Here is a 17,048-nt window from a genome sequence, read left to right as displayed (position 1 = left end):
ATATCCACTTCCCATGAGCAGAGCAGCCACTTCTGTGATCGTTGCATTCCTTTGAGCCAGAGAACTTGGTAGCCAAATATGTCTCAGGACATTTCCAAAACTGATTCAGCGTCCAATGTCCCTGCTTTTGTCCACAAAAGAAGAGGGGGAGCGGAATATCACCGGACATGCCGTCTGGACACAGACAATCCACAGAGCGTCCTGCACGTCGTTGGCACATCTTTGAAGGCGAATTTGAACAGGTAGACTTGATATTTATTAGCGAAACAGATGAATTAACTTAGGAAATAAGAACTATGTGCTTCACATTTAGGTGCCTGTGTTCATTTGCATATTATTTCCGCTAATTTGCTTCAAAGTGCGACACTTAATTGTCCGACGGACCACAGAGCCTGAATGGACAGGTGAGACAACGGAGCTCAGTCGGATTACTTAAGGAAATGTGTCAATATTATGTTTTCGTAGCTGGATGAACTTCATTGCAACTCATGCAGCGACATTTAAAGTTTTTTTTTTTTTTTTTTTTTTTTTATCAGCACAAACAGACTGGTAAGAGAAAAAGAGTTTGGACATAGAGAAGGACAGGGGGGGGAGGGGGGGGTGACTATATTCTGACCAATCACCGCCCAGTGGCTCCAGTTGTAACTGCGGACTTAGTCGAGCTATCCTCTCCGCAACCCGCTGACCCGTTCACGCCGTCTTGTACCGGAGCTGTATCAGAGCCTTTGAGAGCCGAGAGGGCTGCAGCCATGGCTCACCGGCGGACTCTCCGAGTAGATTATGATAGCTCGACCAACGTAGTGTGCGTGGTCGGCTCGGAACTCAACGTGAACTTAGACAGGTAGGCTTCTCTCTGCAGCCCACCCTTCACCTACAAGGTGCGCACCGTTTGTTAAAGATCCAGCATTTGATACAGGCTCGCACTTTCCGTCTCTCTTTTTTGATTTATTGCAGCTGCTACACGGAAATAATGTTAGGCAATGAAACGACGGTCTTTTAAGTCGTTTTAAAAGAACGACCCATCAAAAGCAAATACCCACCAGATGGTCTGATGGGTATTTGCTTGCAACACATTTGCTACAGTGATATAATATTGTACTTATCAAAATACTTTCAGATTAGATTTAAGCGTCAGATGAAACCCTTTCTCTGAAGCAAAAACCTGAGTTTTAGATGGAAAACATGTCTGATAGCTCTCTGATAGATCTTCTCACATTTAGGGTTGTGATACGTTTAAACAAAAGTTTCTTAAAACATATTTTTTGGTACTACTGACTGAAGTATTGTCATCTTAGTCAATGACTAAGCCGTTTTGGTACAGTTACAGCAAAATAAGGAAGTCATTGTTAATTCACAGAAAAACTTTTGTATTTGCACAGAAGACAATTGTGGGGTTTTCCTTTATTATGGACAATACACAACAGTCACAACAGTCCTCTTTTGTTGCTTTGCACAGAAAACACTTTGTCTTTCTCCATAGAAAAGGGCCTACGCTCTGACAAATGTCAGCCTGTCGTGCATAACCAAACCAGGCTCGATTACAAAAAAGACTAACATGTGGTGTAGTCTGTCCAGGACTCTTAGGGGGTTTCAAATTCCACTCAACACAATCTTTTGCATCTCTTGTGACAGGACACCTGTTGATGTGTTGATTACTGGATACTGATTCATCATGACATTTGCATTTCCATTTTTCCAAGGCATATTTTATTTTTATCTGTTGATAAAAATATTACTGTAATTTGGATGACTGATGTGTTGAATGTATTCACACATGCATCTCTGTGGTTGTTGTTTTTAGAACCTACTACCCCCATTTTGCTTACTTAACTGCACAGACCTACTCATGAGGTGTAAATAGCACAAGTTATTCTAAATTACAATTCAAGAAAGATTTTACTGGCTGACATTTAAGTTGTTGCAACATTCTAAAATGTAAAAGAAGAAAAGGAGGGCTAAGCTCATAGTTTCAGTTTCAGAGCACAGATGAGTATAGGCGCAGTGTGAGTGGCTTTGACATTGGCTCACAAAAAGTTGTGATCTTAAACTGAAGCTAACATGAAAAGTCTATAAAACAACAACAGTGAGTCTTTTATTGTTAAAATGAATTCAGATTGACACATGTCAACATTTTTAAAACCTCAGCTGAGGTAAGTGAAACAGTAAATGCTAATATAAAGTCGTATGTAGACATGTAAAAATATTCAGTAGTTCATTGTAACAGTTGCTTCTTGTTATTTTACTTTTTACACAAAGATTGATTTACTTTTTAGACTAGTGCAAGTTCAAAATAAGCACGTTATAACCTATGCTGTCAGTTTGGTTTGTCATCTGTTGAAACATGAGCAGGCTAAAAAACATCAGTGTTCATCCTAAGTTATGTTTACTCTGACTTAAGTGGCGCTGGAAGAACTTGATTGTGCACACTCTACATAATTATTTACAAAACCTTGTAATAGTATCCTTACCACTCAAACTTTGCACATGTTGTCAAGTTACAGCCCCACAGAAAGCCATAAGGCAGTCTTGTGTACAATTTGAAACAAACCATGTGGGGATCATCAAATTTGTCATTTTCTACTTAAAGCTAAAGAAAACATGACATTTGAAATTGAAATATTATATCAGATAAAAAAAAACTTTTTTAAAAATAGAAATATGGGTTTAATGAAAAAGGTGATGATACTTTCAGTCTAACAACAAGACTCATCAAGACATATATTCTAATTTATTGCATGTGGCAGTAAATGCATTTCAAGTTTCCTCTACTGTGCACAGTAATGCACAACATTGTATTTTCTACCACGTAAGGTACATTAGAGGTTGTGATTGTAACTTGACAAATTGGCTGAAAACTCAAGGAGTGTGATTACCTTTGAGAAATGTTGAATTAGGCGAAACACCTAATGTCAAAATATGCCATTCTGCTTTTCAGGGGCGCCCCTCCTGGCTCCAAATTCTTCTCAGTGAAGTGCACTGCCAATGTTAAATTCGAACTCAGCCCTCCACCTGTGGAGTCGTCCCATGGGGCCCTGGTACCCCTCAGTGGAAAGTCAGTCATACTCATCAGCATGAGCCATGCCAGCCAATCCGAAAAAGATGATAAGGTAATCTGGACAGCCATGAAAATACAGAAAGCCTTTAATCCAACACAAGTTTTTCGTACTGATAGGCCTCATCAACACAACCTTGTCAAACATTCCTGCAGCTTTTGCTATTAAACTTCTTACATTTGTCTTCCATAAGTAAACATTTGTTTATTTATATAAAGCTCTCCGTCCGCTATTATCAAAGTGGAAATGCCAGGTCGGTTTTGGGGACAGCAGTTCTGCATCTTACTGCTATTGGTAAGTTTTATTTAACTGAATAACACACTTCTGTCATGATGCTGATGATGTGGACTAATGTGCAGAGGAAAGGAGGCAGCAAGTTTGATGCAAAATGAAGATTTAAGAAGTGGAAGATTAGCTTACGAAACAGGAAAAAGGCAACAGAGTGTGACGGAACTAAAACAAGGAAAAATAGTATTAAGAAATGAATACAAGGAAATAACAGAAGCACAGAGTCCAAAACAAGGGATCGTGGCAACCACTTATTAATGTTCAGCAAATTTATTTGTTAGTTTCATTTTAACAGATCATCAGTGATTAAAAGTAGTACCAAAGTCTAAACGTTATTTTGCACTGGAAAAGGAACCATTGAAGCAATAGCTGCACTGTGCTTGAGCCTTTGCATGAAACATTCAAGCCCATGCAAAAGCACTATGCGATAAGCAAGATGTGTTTGTCTCCCAGAGATCTCTCTCGACGTGGATGCTGACCGAGATGGTACTGTGGAGATAAACAACCCGCATAAGGTAAAAGATGAAATGTTATTGTTTACAATAAAAAATATTACCCACTGGTCATCAAGAAGAGCTTTAGTCAGGAAACAAATTGTTGTGGTGCATTTTGAACAGCTTAGGGTGCTAATGTGCTTATCTTAGTACAAGCTTGAACATGCAGCAGCAGAGATACTCGTTTTTCTTTTTCTGTGAAGTCTATTTTGCACATATTTTATATATAATTAGAGGCAGGCTGAATGTGTGCTGTCTAAGCATGTTTTTACTCCACATTCCACTCTGTATTGTTCCAATTCACCCTCCCATAGTGGCCCTAAATTCAGTTCTCACTATGAAAAATTTTATGAATTCATGTGGATATATTTTCACAAACTGAACAAAAACAACAGAACTGAAAATAAAGCAGTTCTCAGTTATTTATTAATCTTTTTTTAATATAAAATTCTTTTTCCAGCTCCTTATGTCATGTGTAAATACAATAAGGATCATCTGGCATTTGCAGCATGGCTTTGTTAACTCATTTACATCTCTTTTATGTCCTTCTTTAATCTGTGTTTGCAGAAATTCAGTTTTAATCTTGCCAATTTCTCATTGTTCTTATTATCAGAATGCAAAGCAACTGCAAGTTTAAAGCCTGTAGAACTATGCATGGACTCACCTTCATACATACACAAACACAGAACAGTCAACTCAATGGGTCTTGACTTTCTTTCTGCATAATCAAGCTGAAGCTTCTCTTGAAAGTCTTTAGTTTACATCTTTATTCAGTCCCAGGTGGAACACTGTTTAACAGCACCAGGGCAAGCAGGACACAGTTAATGTTCTCCATAATTTATATTACGGTACTTATGAACACATACTCATTCATAACTTGAATCCTTGCATTAAAAAGTACAAATTCTGAAGTAGCTTTATAGAGATTTTAGCAAACTTTGAATGTCTGCTAAACATTTTTGGTTTGTTGAAAATCTCTTAGGAATCATGGACATGGGGTCCCAATGGGCATGGAGCTATCCTTCTGGTCAACTGTGATGCAGAAAAGATACACGACAAGTCGCCAGACAATGAGGATCCCCGCATAGTCAAAGTGTCAGGTAAAACCGTATTGGTCCAGAGGAGCATTTACTATCAACATTTTTCACTCTGTTTTCTCCCCACTGTATGAAAAAGTGCTTTTCTGTATGCAAATGTAAAAAATCTGTGTATTTGAAAGTATTATCAGGTTTTAGAAGATTAATTGAAAGGGAAATTGTTACAAATTCTGTGCTTTGCATTGTGTCTACACGCAGTCATTACTAATGATTCGAACTCCATAGCTTTGAAAGTAATTGTTAAGATTTTTCAGGAGAACACTATGTTGTGCATTCTGGTCTGAACTTCTCCAAATTGGATCAGATGGACTGCAGTTTCTTTGTCTTTGTCCATGTTTATCCCTTTCTCAATAGCAACTTTAAATTAACAGCACATTGAATGTTTGAACTCCCATGATATTTATGCATAAACATTTTACTATTAATTAAATATTACAAAAGGTTTCAATTTAACAATACATTATCGTAGATTGTCTTGTGCCCCAGATTTTGTCCTTTTAACATTTTTTCTCAGCCAGAATTGATCAGTTCTTGTTTCTTAAATGCACCAATATTAGAAGCGACTCTGAGAGTTGAGAAGTTTCTATTGTTTGATTCTATATTTTTGGAAAACAGCAGCTTTGTTGAGCTTGAAGGTTCGTGTCAAAGTATGTGAGGGAGAAATTTTGCAATGCAAGAATTGGAAAAAGATTGTCTAAAAGGAAATTACATGCCACTGAATCCGAGAAAAGAAAAATCTAAAATTACAATGTTTTTGTCCTTACAATTAAACTTCCTTACTATTAAGCCCATTACTGAAAGTTACGCTCACCACTGGAGGGTGATACAAATTGTGTGTGTCAATGGGACTTCTTGTATATGTACAGATCTTAAGGACATGTCGCTCATGGTGCTGCGGACCAGAGGCCCTGCTGAACTCCCAGAAGGCTACAAGCTCACCATGCACATCTCTCAGGGAGACGCAGAGAGTGTTCGAGTCTTCAGAGCCGCATCCCGTGAAGCGGTTAAAAACAGCCTGCGTGAGTAAAACTGAAGATTTAAAGGGCAACAGATGATGATGTAATGTAAATGCAATTCAGCTACTGTTTTATGGCTGTACACTGTTCCACATTTTACTTAAATCACTCATTATACAATTTGTGTTTTTTTAATCAAGCAACTAATTATAATGTTTTTCTGCAGATAAATTATTTAGTTCCTTTGTAAAGGACTATCCATTGGTGCTAAGCAGTGAGGTGCTGTCCCAGGAAGTGCCTTACCTTGGAGGCTCAGCAGAAATGAACTTCTATGTGGAGGGTCTGAGATTTCCTGACAAGGACTTTGATGGGCTCATCACCATCAACCTTAGCTTACTGCAGCCAGTGAAGGAGGTAAGATCAGCAAAATAGTACCTTAATTTTTACACCTTTCAGTTTATAATAACTACATTGATTTCCATGTTAAAACAACAAACTACAATATATTTTATTGAATTATAAAAGCCCCTGTAGACGCAGAGGGGCTATTATACTATTGTGAAGTGGAATGAAATGAAAATGACAGCTGCCAATCACTCAAGCAGTTTAACACATGTAGGGACATACTTTTATACATTTTTTAATTTTAAAAATAGCTGTCAGATTGTATTGGGAGCATCTATGAGAATTAGATTTCCAGCTGTGCTACAGACTCAATTGGAATTTGGTCTGTGCTTTGACTGGGTCATTCTAACACATGGCCATGTTTAATTTTAAAACTCTGTTTATTTAACTTTAACTCTGTTTATTTATGGCTATTGTCTTGTTAGAAATGTAATCTCTGTCATCGAGCAAAGATTACTTTTTGTCAGCAAGCAAAGACTCCTTTTTGTGGAGTCATTCATTTTCCTTTTTGGCTCTGACCAACTTAACTTCTATGGAAAGATGAGTCCACAGTGCTGATGTCATCATGTGTCACATGAGCCATACATAGAGTTTAGCATGCTGGGCAGAAAGCACATTGTTGGTCTTGTCTTCCTAAAACATCTTTTTCTCCATGTTTCTTCTGTCTCTCTTCTTGGTTCAAGTCAGAATTTTCCTTTGCAGTAAAAGCAGACCATGTTGGGAGTTAAAACATTACATATTCATCAGCTTGTTTTCTTTTTTCTAAGGGCATTCCTGAGACGCCCATTTTTACAGACAAAGTGGTGTTCAGAGTGTCACCATGGATCATGACACCCAACACCCTCCAGCCCGTGGAGGTGTTTGTCTGCAGGTAAGAGGGAACTAATGAATAATCAATATGTTTCTGAACTTGCTATGTTTTTCTCTTTATCTTGCACCTTCTCGCGCTGTGCAAAGTCAACTTTGTAATTTCTGACAACTGTTTTATCTTTTCCTTCAAAAATCAATTTTTATATCAAATAATCAACTGTTTAATATTCCAAAAGCCACCATTTCATAATGGCAAAATATTTCACAAGAAAACACATGTCTGCCTGTGGTTTCAGTACGTCTGATAACTACCAGTTCCTCAAAGGAATGAAGGCTCTTGTTTCACGTTGTGGGTACAAGCTGAAGGTCTGCTTTGAATACATGAACAGAGGAGATCGCTGGATGCAAGTAATCAAACTTCTTTGACTTATGTCAAACATTTGCTTTACTTGATTTTCATGGAAGGTTTTCTTTACTTGTGCTGCTCTTATAACCCTGTCAATGTATTTGAAGACTTTTTGTCAAAAGTATAGTTTTGATATCCAAAGGATTTAGACAATAGTCAAACAGCTTAAACTCTGTGAACAACTGAGACACACAAAGATAAAATAACCTGTTTTATTTTTTCAGGATGAACTGGAATTTGGTTACATTGATTCACCCCATCACTCATTTCCTGTGGTTTTGGATTCCCCCAGAGACGGACATCTTGATGACTTTCCTTATGATGAACTATTGGTAGGAGACTGTTTTCTCTTTAGATTAAATTCCTTTTGAAAATATTTAACGTCTTATCACGTCCTGAGCCACTCATCAAAGTAACTTGAATATTTTAATGTTTTCTGTTGTGAACATCAAATTTTCAATAGAGTTTGACTTGTGTAAAGCTTTACTCTGTAAATAACTTCCAAAAATATAAACAAAATGTTAAAAAATTTATTATTTCTGACATATCCTAAAACAGAGATGGAAACTCTACATGTTTGTTGCCTTGTAGTAACAGGTTACAATAAAGTAAGTTTAAGATGTTCAGAAGGATGCTCTTTTATAAACTACAAATGTTGCAAAGTCTGGAGTAAATCTGTGAAGATCAAATGTGACATTTCTCAAAGGAGGGTAAATCTTTAGACTCTGACACAAAAAATGTTTCTCAAAAGAAAACAGAGTTTGAAAATTTTGCAATATAATATTAAAGAAACAATACAAGCAGAGAACATTAGTTAAATGAAATTAAATTTTAAATTTCTCCAAATCTGAGTGTCATCTGTAATAACTACAATATTTTTTTATTACGTTTTAAATTTTACCGTATGGTCGTTTTTTTGTTTTTTTTTTGGCGGGGGTGGGGGGTTACGCTTTTTTTAATTACATTTTTACATTTGTGTGAATCTAAGTCTACCAGTTAGATTCACACAAATGTAAGTCTACATTTTTCTGTCACTTTGCTGCTGTTAGACCTTGACTTCCTCACTGAGGAACAATGAAGGGCATGTCTAACTCTAAATTCAACAGATTGTTAGGAAAGCTGTCTTGCATTTGTAGTGCAGAACATTCAATGCAGTTTCATCCTCAGGGCCCTGACTTTGGGTATGTGACCAGGGTGGCTCACAGAAAAGATGTGAGCAGCCTGGACTCGTTCGGCAATCTGGAGGTCAGCCCTCCCGTCACAGTGAATGGAAAAAAATACCCTCTGGGCAGAATCCTCATTGGGGTTGCCTTCCCAACGTAAGTAATATCGCTGCAGAACAATTTCAAACCTAAAGAGTTTATGAAGCAAATTATAAATGACCAAGGGCGTTGTGTTTAAAAGTGTGCAGCTTTGGTGAAAGTTTGTAGTCGGGAGAAGTTCTGAAACTTATGGTGCACAAAAAAAATCTGATACACAAAAGCGTGTGTGGACATAAAGGCAACAGCAAACGTTGCCTTTATGAATTCAGGTTTGCACTGTATTTGATGCAGCTGCACTTGTGACATTTCTCCGCACCTGAATACATTTACAAATAAGTATAAAGATCTGAAAGTCTCCCAACACATGTCCCAATAACCATGGCAACAGTTTTGGATTCAGTGTGTTACCAACTACAACCAATAATAACAACATCTTTTATTTAAAAGGCACACAGACCGATGTGTAGTTACATCTGCAAGTGACAAAAGAAATGACTAATAACATTTGGAGTGATGTTTTCCTATAATTTATTATCTCTTTGAAGATAATGTGGTTCAGATTCATCATTTAAGTTTAAACTATGAAAGCTTCAAATCGTGAGAACATTGGGATTYTCCTTGGGTTAAATAACACTGAATGTAGTCAGACATCAGTGTACATTGGTGAGTTTTGGTGGGAGGTAGTTTGTGATTGTCCACTGAAAGAGTTTACGTGGCTACTGCACATTTGACAGCAGGCAAACAGTTTGCATATATTAATGCACATTTATTTTTATACATCCCAGTTTGTGTGTAAAATATTGTGCTGCAACTTTTTTGTGCGTACACAACATTTATACATGAGGGACCAGGTCTTGGGTTCTAAAAAGAATTTGTGTCAAGACTTGTTCTTTCCTTTCTATTTTTTATTTTTTATTTTTTTTATAAGGGCAACTAAGGGACGAAACATGACCAAAGTGGTTCAAGACTTTTTGTGGGCTCAGAAGGTCCAGGAGCCCGTTGCCTTGTTTTCTGACTGGCTCTGTGTTGGTCACATCGACGAATTCATGACCTTTGTTCCGGCTCCCGACAGAAAGGTAAATGTGGTAGTTAAGAAGCTCAAATCTAATAAGACAAGAAAAGTATAAATTGTGATTATACTGTACTCTGGCGTCAATACAAAAAATAATAATAAAAAAAAATTAAAAATAAAACTGCTCTGACCTATTTTCCACCTGTAGATGTGTTGATGATGATGGTTGTATAAATACCGCTGTGTAACATCTCTGTTCAAGCTTCACGGTGGAAGAAATACATGGTGGCAAAATGCTCCCACTGCGTTCAGATGCACAGCCTGTTGGGTTCAAGGATTCAGATTCTACTTTACTTTGTCACCATCACTGGTTGACGCTGCCAAGCTCTTACTTCCACTGAGTGATTGTGTGATCTCTTTGGATATGAGAGCTCCAGTGTTATCTTTGTCTTTTGTGTTCCTGCTGACAGGGTTTTCGTCTGCTGCTGGCCAGCCCAGACGCTGCCTACAAATTATTCAGAGGACTGCATAAAGACGGGCATGGACAAGCCAAGATGTTTGATGGTATAGCTGGCGAGTTACTCGCAGATACATAAAAAAAACTAATGGGTAAAATGTAGAATTAACAGAACTCAAAATTTTAATTCTTCCACAAGGTGTGAAAAATGAAGAGCGAGTGACAGTGGATGATATTCTGAGGGATGAAAATCTGCGAGATGAAAATAACTACGTGCAGGTGAGTGGGTTTGCAAACTGCAGGTAAAGTTTTTTGTGATGCAGACAGGTGAGTTTTGAAACCATTTAATAGTCTTTTTCTAATGGAACATTTATTTTTTTAAACCACAGTGGAAAGATTACATGTTCATTTACATGCTTTAAGCTAAAGCCATACAGTTTGCAGAGAGGTTACAGAAAATGAAATGCAGGTCTCTGCCCATCTGTAGAGGACTGTGGACTAGATCCGCACAATATGGAGGGAAAGTCAAGATAATGGCTGTTAATATACTCCTACCAAAGACTTTGGATGCTGCAATTTAATTACATTTTCTGACAAAGGAATAGATTGAAGTATTAACACTTATGTAATGAGATTCTTTTTCATTGTGTATATAAAAGTAGTTGAAATGAATCAAGTTTGTGGCTTCTGTTAAATTCTCCCTCTGTTTTTAATAAATGACATTGCCAACCCTCCTTTACTGCCCCCATGTGGTCTTTGTTGATTAAGATCTGACTAACAGATCTCATCACTTTCAGTTTATTCTTATCCACCTCAAAGTTTCTAGCATGTTGTTATCTTAATGTTCGCACCTAAATGTTTATAGCTCTGTACAAATCAGACATTTATCACAATAGCATCATTAAAACTTGGTAACTTATCACTGGGCATCACAGATGACAAATATGAGATTTTTTTAATGATAAATTTATATTTGTATGTTCTATGAGGGGGGCTGCACAGTGGCGCAGTTGGTAGAGCTGTTGCCTTGCAGCAAGAAGGTTCTGGGTTCAATTCCTGGCCCCGGTCTCTCTGCATGGAGCTTGCATGTTCTCCCTCTGCATGCGTGGGTTTTCTCCAGGTACTCCAGTTTCCTCCCACAGTCCAAAAACATGACTGTCAGGTTAATTGGCCTCTCCAAATTGCCCCTAGGTGTGAGTGTGTGTGCATGGTTGTGTGTCCTGTGTGTCTCTGTGTTGCCCTGCGACAGACTGGCAACCTGTCCAGGGTGACCCCCCCTCTCACCTAGAACGCTAGCTGGAGATGGGCACCAGCAACCCTCCCGACCCCACTGAGGGACAAGGGTGCAAGAAAATGAAAATCTTCTCATTATGCCCCATAGTGAGCATCAAATAATATTGCATGGGTATTGTCTTTTCTTTGAAACCTGCTTTTAACAGAGCTGCATTGACTGGAACAGGGATGTTCTGAAAAGAGAGCTGGGCCTGGATGATGACGACATTATTGACCTCCCAATTCTGTTTAAGCTGGATGAGGAAGATGGCTCCAGAGCAGTGGCTTACTACCCTGATATGGTTTGTTTTGATAATTCCTTTTGAGTTAAGATGAACAGAAAATTGAAATTGATTGTTATAAAAAGTATTTACCTTTCTACAGATTTCTTTCTTTTGGCAAATGATGTTTTTGTTGCAGTTGAAATGAAATCTATCCAAACTAAGATTTGCCTCCTAACCCCTGAAATGTTCAATCTGATAACTTGCTTGGACTTTTCTGCTTCTTTTTTTTAAATCCGATTTTAGATTATTCTTTAGATTATGATGTGTTGGTTTTTAAGATATTTTAGCCTGTCATGATGTCATGTTATATTTACATTTTTTTCTCTACAGCTCTTAATAATAATAATAATAATAATAAAAAACAATTCCAGTAAGTTTATGATCTAACAAAGAGTAGCATTTAAAGTTTATTTTATAAAAGGTCAGGCTGGTTTGGTTGTCTTTACTTTAAAAAAAAAAAAATGAAGACATCATTTGAAAATTGTCTTTGTTATATATTCAGGATACCTTAATGCGAGTGGGGACAAAATTGTTCATTTTGAAATGTCTACATGTGACACGCAGAAACAAAGGACACCTGTTGAGGGGCTACATACTTTTTCACTGCACTATAATTATGCGCTAATTCCATGGCTTCATCTTGATATCAATTTCCAGGTCAACATGATTGTTTTGGGGAAAGACCTCGGCATTCCAAAGCCGTTTGGCCCCAAGGTGGACGGACGCTGTGCCCTGGAGACCGAGATGTGCTCCCTGATGGAGGGCCTGGGCCTCAGGTGCACCTTCATTGACGACTTCTCCTCCTACCACAAACTGCTGGGAGAGGTGCACTGTGGCTCCAACGTCCTCAGAAAGCCTTTTGACTTCAAATGGTGGAACCTCGAGCTGTGAATTAAAAATTAAAAAAGGACAAAGGTACAATCCTTAAAGATTCAGTTCAGCAAATATTCTATAATATCACAGGAAAGTCTTTAAATGACAATTCTCGTTCTTTGCAACACCATTTTAATAAAATTTAAACAATCACATTTTCATGAAAAATAATTCCTTGTTTCAACACTTAGGTCAGTCATACATTTATGTAAATCTGCATTTAAGAGATAATCACACTTTACGTCTGACATGGTGTGAAAAGAGTGAATAGTAATCAGCAAAGCTACACAGCATGCACACCGCTTTTTAACTGAAAAAGAATTTTCTTTTCCTGTCAGTCATAACAAGATTCAGCAATTAAGACTAATAAGTGAGCACAGAAGCAATTACTTAATAAGTACCAATACGTACATGAAGGTGCCAAATTTCCAATTAGCATAAAATGGCTTTATCTGTAGGATTATTACCTAAAATACATGGGGTTCAAAAAGTGCCACAATTCAGTAAATTAAATTTGTTGGTAAATATTTACATTATGTGATAAATTAAATAAATACAATTCATTGAATGCACCAATGATTTAAAAGGAACCAAATGTACTTTTAATTTTCTCAGTGTAAAGCATTWATAATTATCTCAGTGGTTGTTTGGATTTCATTGTCTAATGATGCACATCATGAATTAATTTTATCTGTCAAATTTACTAGACTGTTCTATCCAAGTTGTCAGTTTAAATTATTTCATGATGTACTGCAGCTTATATGACACACAAAATAAAGTTTCACTAAATGATGGTAGATTATTTTATCAAAGACTTACAGTAACATTTACATAAGCCTATGATAGTTTTATTTAAATTGTCACATAAAGTAGATATTTGACAAATTATTTGGATTTTAGCACTTTTGAAGAATAGGAAGTATACTTTTTATCTGTTTAGAACATCTGTTGCTGCCAGGTTGCTAAATAACTTTCTTCTCTTACCAAATACTTTCCTAATAGTACCTCACTTTCATTCTTTGCATCGCAACAATCAGCATTTATTGAGAATAAATTACTCTGAGGCTAGTAGTGGTCATTTTTATTAAATCTTCTCCTTGATTTCATTTACAAAAAAAAAGATGAAAAGCAATATTTACAAACAAGTTGGTTTTTTTTAACAAGGGTTTAAGTAAACAGTTGATGAGTACATAAATACAATCATTTGAATTAAGCACAGCAAATAATTTTTCTATGTTTTTAGTGGCTGATATACCCTGGTATGCAGTGCAAACACGTACAGTCGAATGATGGTACTATATAGTAATGTGCAGTAACAATGTCGAGCCACAAGAGGGCAGACGTTATCTACTCCAGTCTTTTCAATAGCCAAGTTTTTTTTCCTCTTAAGAATCTGCTTAAGATATTTTTGCATTATACCTACTAGTTGTCATTTATTTTCCTATGCCACTTTACTTTTGTCACTATAAAGAGCCTTAATAAATACATTATACACTTCTGCCTTTGCTTCTGTCTTAAAATTCTTTACTTTGTATGCAATATAAATGCTTCCATCTGTTAACTACATAATAAATATATTCTGAAGATTTACTGAAATAAAACGTCTCAACTGTCTCTCCCTTTTTAACTAAACTAATTTCTAGTTCGTTTTACATTCATCTGGCAACATGGTGCCTTTAAATATGACCTTCCCACAGAGCAGCTCCTGTGACACAATTAAAAAGGCAACTTCAAGACAAATCACAGTGTGATCAATTCTCAGCAACAAACCAAGGCTTTTCAAAAAGGTCAGCACTTTTAAAACAACTGAAATGTAGTGCTTACAGTAGGTCACAGTTATTTATATATATTACACTTTACAAATAATGATGGGAACAGTGACATTTGGCTTCCTGTCAGCATTGTGCGCTGCATCTGGGGATGTTGGCTGGTTCAGAATGAAACACAAATCACAAGGACAATCCCTTTGTGTGAAGAATTGTGTTGGTGTGCAGAGAAGAAAAAAGGGGCTTTGGCAAGCAAGACTTTCACCATGCGCAGTACTGCTGAATACACCTGCACACAGACATCAACAGGTGGGGTGGAACAAAGAGCATCTGGAGAGATTTTTCAACATGTCTTGGAAAATATTTACTATTTTTCTGACAATTTCACCATAGGTCTAACTTCACCTATGGTTTATAAAACAAGGGCAAGGAGGTTTACAGAGCCACTAGCAACATCATCGACCTCCTGCAGAAAACAAATATGCCAGGATTGTTGTACAGCACAACAAGTAACAGCAGAAAACCTACAAAAGATTATACTGTCATTAAAACAGAACTTGGTCTGACATAMAGCCACAGTCACTTAGTACATCAAAGTTAAACGTATGTACATTGTCACAGTGGGATGTGAATTAGACATAAAAAAACAAACAAACATGCAGTGCCCTCCTTACATATTAGTCACGTTTAAATATTTCAAATCAAACATATTTTAGCAAAAGACAAAGATAACCTGAGTAAACGCATAAAGCAATATTTAAAGTATGATTTCATTTAAGGGGAAAAATGCTATCCAAACCAATGTGACCCTCTGTGAAAATATAATTGAGTCTCCCACATGCTAAATCACAATTTAACTGCAACTGTTATATGTTTGGTTCAGGTTTCATAGCCACAACTAGACTCAATTACTGCCCAACTCTTGGAATATCTTTCATGGAACCTATCTGACAACATGAAGTAAAAGGTCTCAAAGACAAAAATATACACTGAAATAAAACAAATTTAAGAACATAATAGGCACCAAGTTATTAACATCTATCCATCTAGAAATGGCTGCGGAGCCATTTCTAAGGCTTTGGGATTCCAGCGAAACACAGTGAGAATCATTCTCCACAGCTTAAGAAAACACGAAACAGTGAGATCAACTTTCCAAAGAGTAGTATACTTAAGCTCTACAGCAAGACAACAAGAATTGCACTAGGAATTAGACTTCTGAATGGCAAAAAAAAACCCTATACAGATTTTGCAGTGGCCTAGTCAAAGTCTGAACTTAAATTCATTTCAGATGTGACACCAAACCGGTCACTCAAGTTCACAAAACACCCCAATGTGGCTGCATTAAAGAAATTCAGAGTGGGACAAAATGCATCCACAGTAATGCAACACTCATTAAGTTGTTGGAAATACTTGATGGTGGTTGCTACTGCCATGGATTGCATAAACAGTTATCAGTTTTAGGGGTAAATTATTATTTTTACATAGGGCCTAATTGGTTTGGATAAGACAGATTTTATACTTCAACAACTGAAATGATTTAAAAATTGCGATTTGCATCAAACCAGGCTATCTTTATTTGACCTGATATGGTTCAAATGACCTGAAACACGAGTGACAAAAAAAATAACAAAAAAAGAGAGAAATTTGTAAGGAAGAAACTGCTTTACAGCACTCTGTACAAGCTTGACAAACCCAATCTGTTGGATTGTTGTGAATTTTCATTTTGAAAAAAAAAAAAAAAAAGGAAGGTCTTTGATAGAAGAGCCACAATGTCTGAGAGTTTGTTTACAGTAACAACCGATGCCTGCTGGCCCAAAGAATGGGCAGGTGAGCAGATTGACTGTGCTGAGCCAGCTGCCAAAGGACAGTCAGTTCGCTGCTGCTTTCACTTGAGCACAAGGTTTTCCACATGGAGGACGGAATGAGGTCGAGAGGTCGATACATGTCCAGGCAGCTGGATGTCTGTCCTGATAAACTGCAGATCCGTGTTGAACGATCAAGGGAGGATCTGTCCATCGCTTGCTCAGCCCCAATTGTATTTCTTCTCTGCGTCAGCTTCGGACGTCTCTTGCCCTCCTTCGGTTGTCCTCATCTCTTCTTCTATATTAAATAACGTCTCTAAGAAGAAAAGGGTGTGGGTGTAGAAAAGAGGTATAAAATAATTGAAACACGGGTAAATTAGACATCAGAATGAATAATTTTGTATTCAAAGAAACTTTCTGGATCGACAGTTCCTCAGGCTTTCTGAAGGTCTGTAAATATTCCACTTTGCTTGCCTTTTCAGTCCTCTACCTCTTTCAGAACAATTAATTTTTCTATGTTTGTTTGTTAAGCCACTTAAATCTAATCAATGAATAAATTAGGCTTATGAAGGGAGCTAAGCTTAAAGGATGGAACAGCGTTCCATCTACAAATGAGATAAATTAGAAATAAATGGTATTAAATGCGACCCGACTGTCAGATTGTCACAAACACACTGTTTGTTCCCATATTTTTAATAAATCCATCAGAATATAATACAGAAATCTAGAACTTCCAAAGATTTAACATAAAATATGGCATTCTAGGACCTGACAGGTGATTCCCAAAGTGTAATTACAGGAAAACTTGCCA

At 37.0% G+C, this 17,048-nt stretch overlaps 2 protein-coding genes across 3 annotated transcripts in view; one reads left to right on the top strand and one right to left on the bottom strand.

Annotated features, from left to right (window-relative positions):
* padi2 (peptidyl arginine deiminase, type II) lies at positions 1-15,086 on the top strand. Of its 2 annotated transcripts, none has more exons than XM_008409047.2 (16): positions 1-242; positions 2,936-3,107; positions 3,272-3,347; positions 3,795-3,856; positions 4,818-4,935; positions 5,799-5,951; positions 6,115-6,302; positions 7,061-7,164; positions 7,400-7,511; positions 7,734-7,841; positions 8,677-8,828; positions 9,700-9,847; positions 10,254-10,347; positions 10,440-10,519; positions 11,680-11,814; positions 12,454-15,086. In XM_008409047.2, the coding sequence occupies exons 1-16, from the start codon at positions 79-81 to the stop codon at positions 12,685-12,687; spliced, it is 2,100 nt and encodes a 699-aa protein (XP_008407269.1). In that variant the 5' UTR covers positions 1-78; the 3' UTR covers positions 12,688-15,086. The 2 variants fall into 2 exon arrangements, with proteins under 2 accessions (XP_008407269.1, XP_008407270.1); XM_008409048.2 differs by lacking the exon at positions 1-242 and adding an exon at positions 646-841.
* The window catches only part of rap1gapb (RAP1 GTPase activating protein b), a 103,169-nt gene continuing 100,172 nt past the window's right edge, over positions 14,052-17,048 (bottom strand). The window contains exon 26 of the mRNA XM_017304878.1: positions 14,052-16,553. The gene's annotated coding sequence lies outside the window, so the exon portion shown is untranslated. The remainder of the gene's footprint in view (positions 16,554-17,048) is intronic.

This window comes from Poecilia reticulata, linkage group LG5, assembly GCF_000633615.1.
Source record: "Poecilia reticulata strain Guanapo linkage group LG5, Guppy_female_1.0+MT, whole genome shotgun sequence".
Lineage (NCBI taxonomy): Eukaryota > Metazoa > Chordata > Actinopteri > Cyprinodontiformes > Poeciliidae > Poecilia > Poecilia reticulata.
Note: the sequence above shows the minus strand (reverse complement) of the source record. Positions and strands in the feature narration are given on the sequence as shown.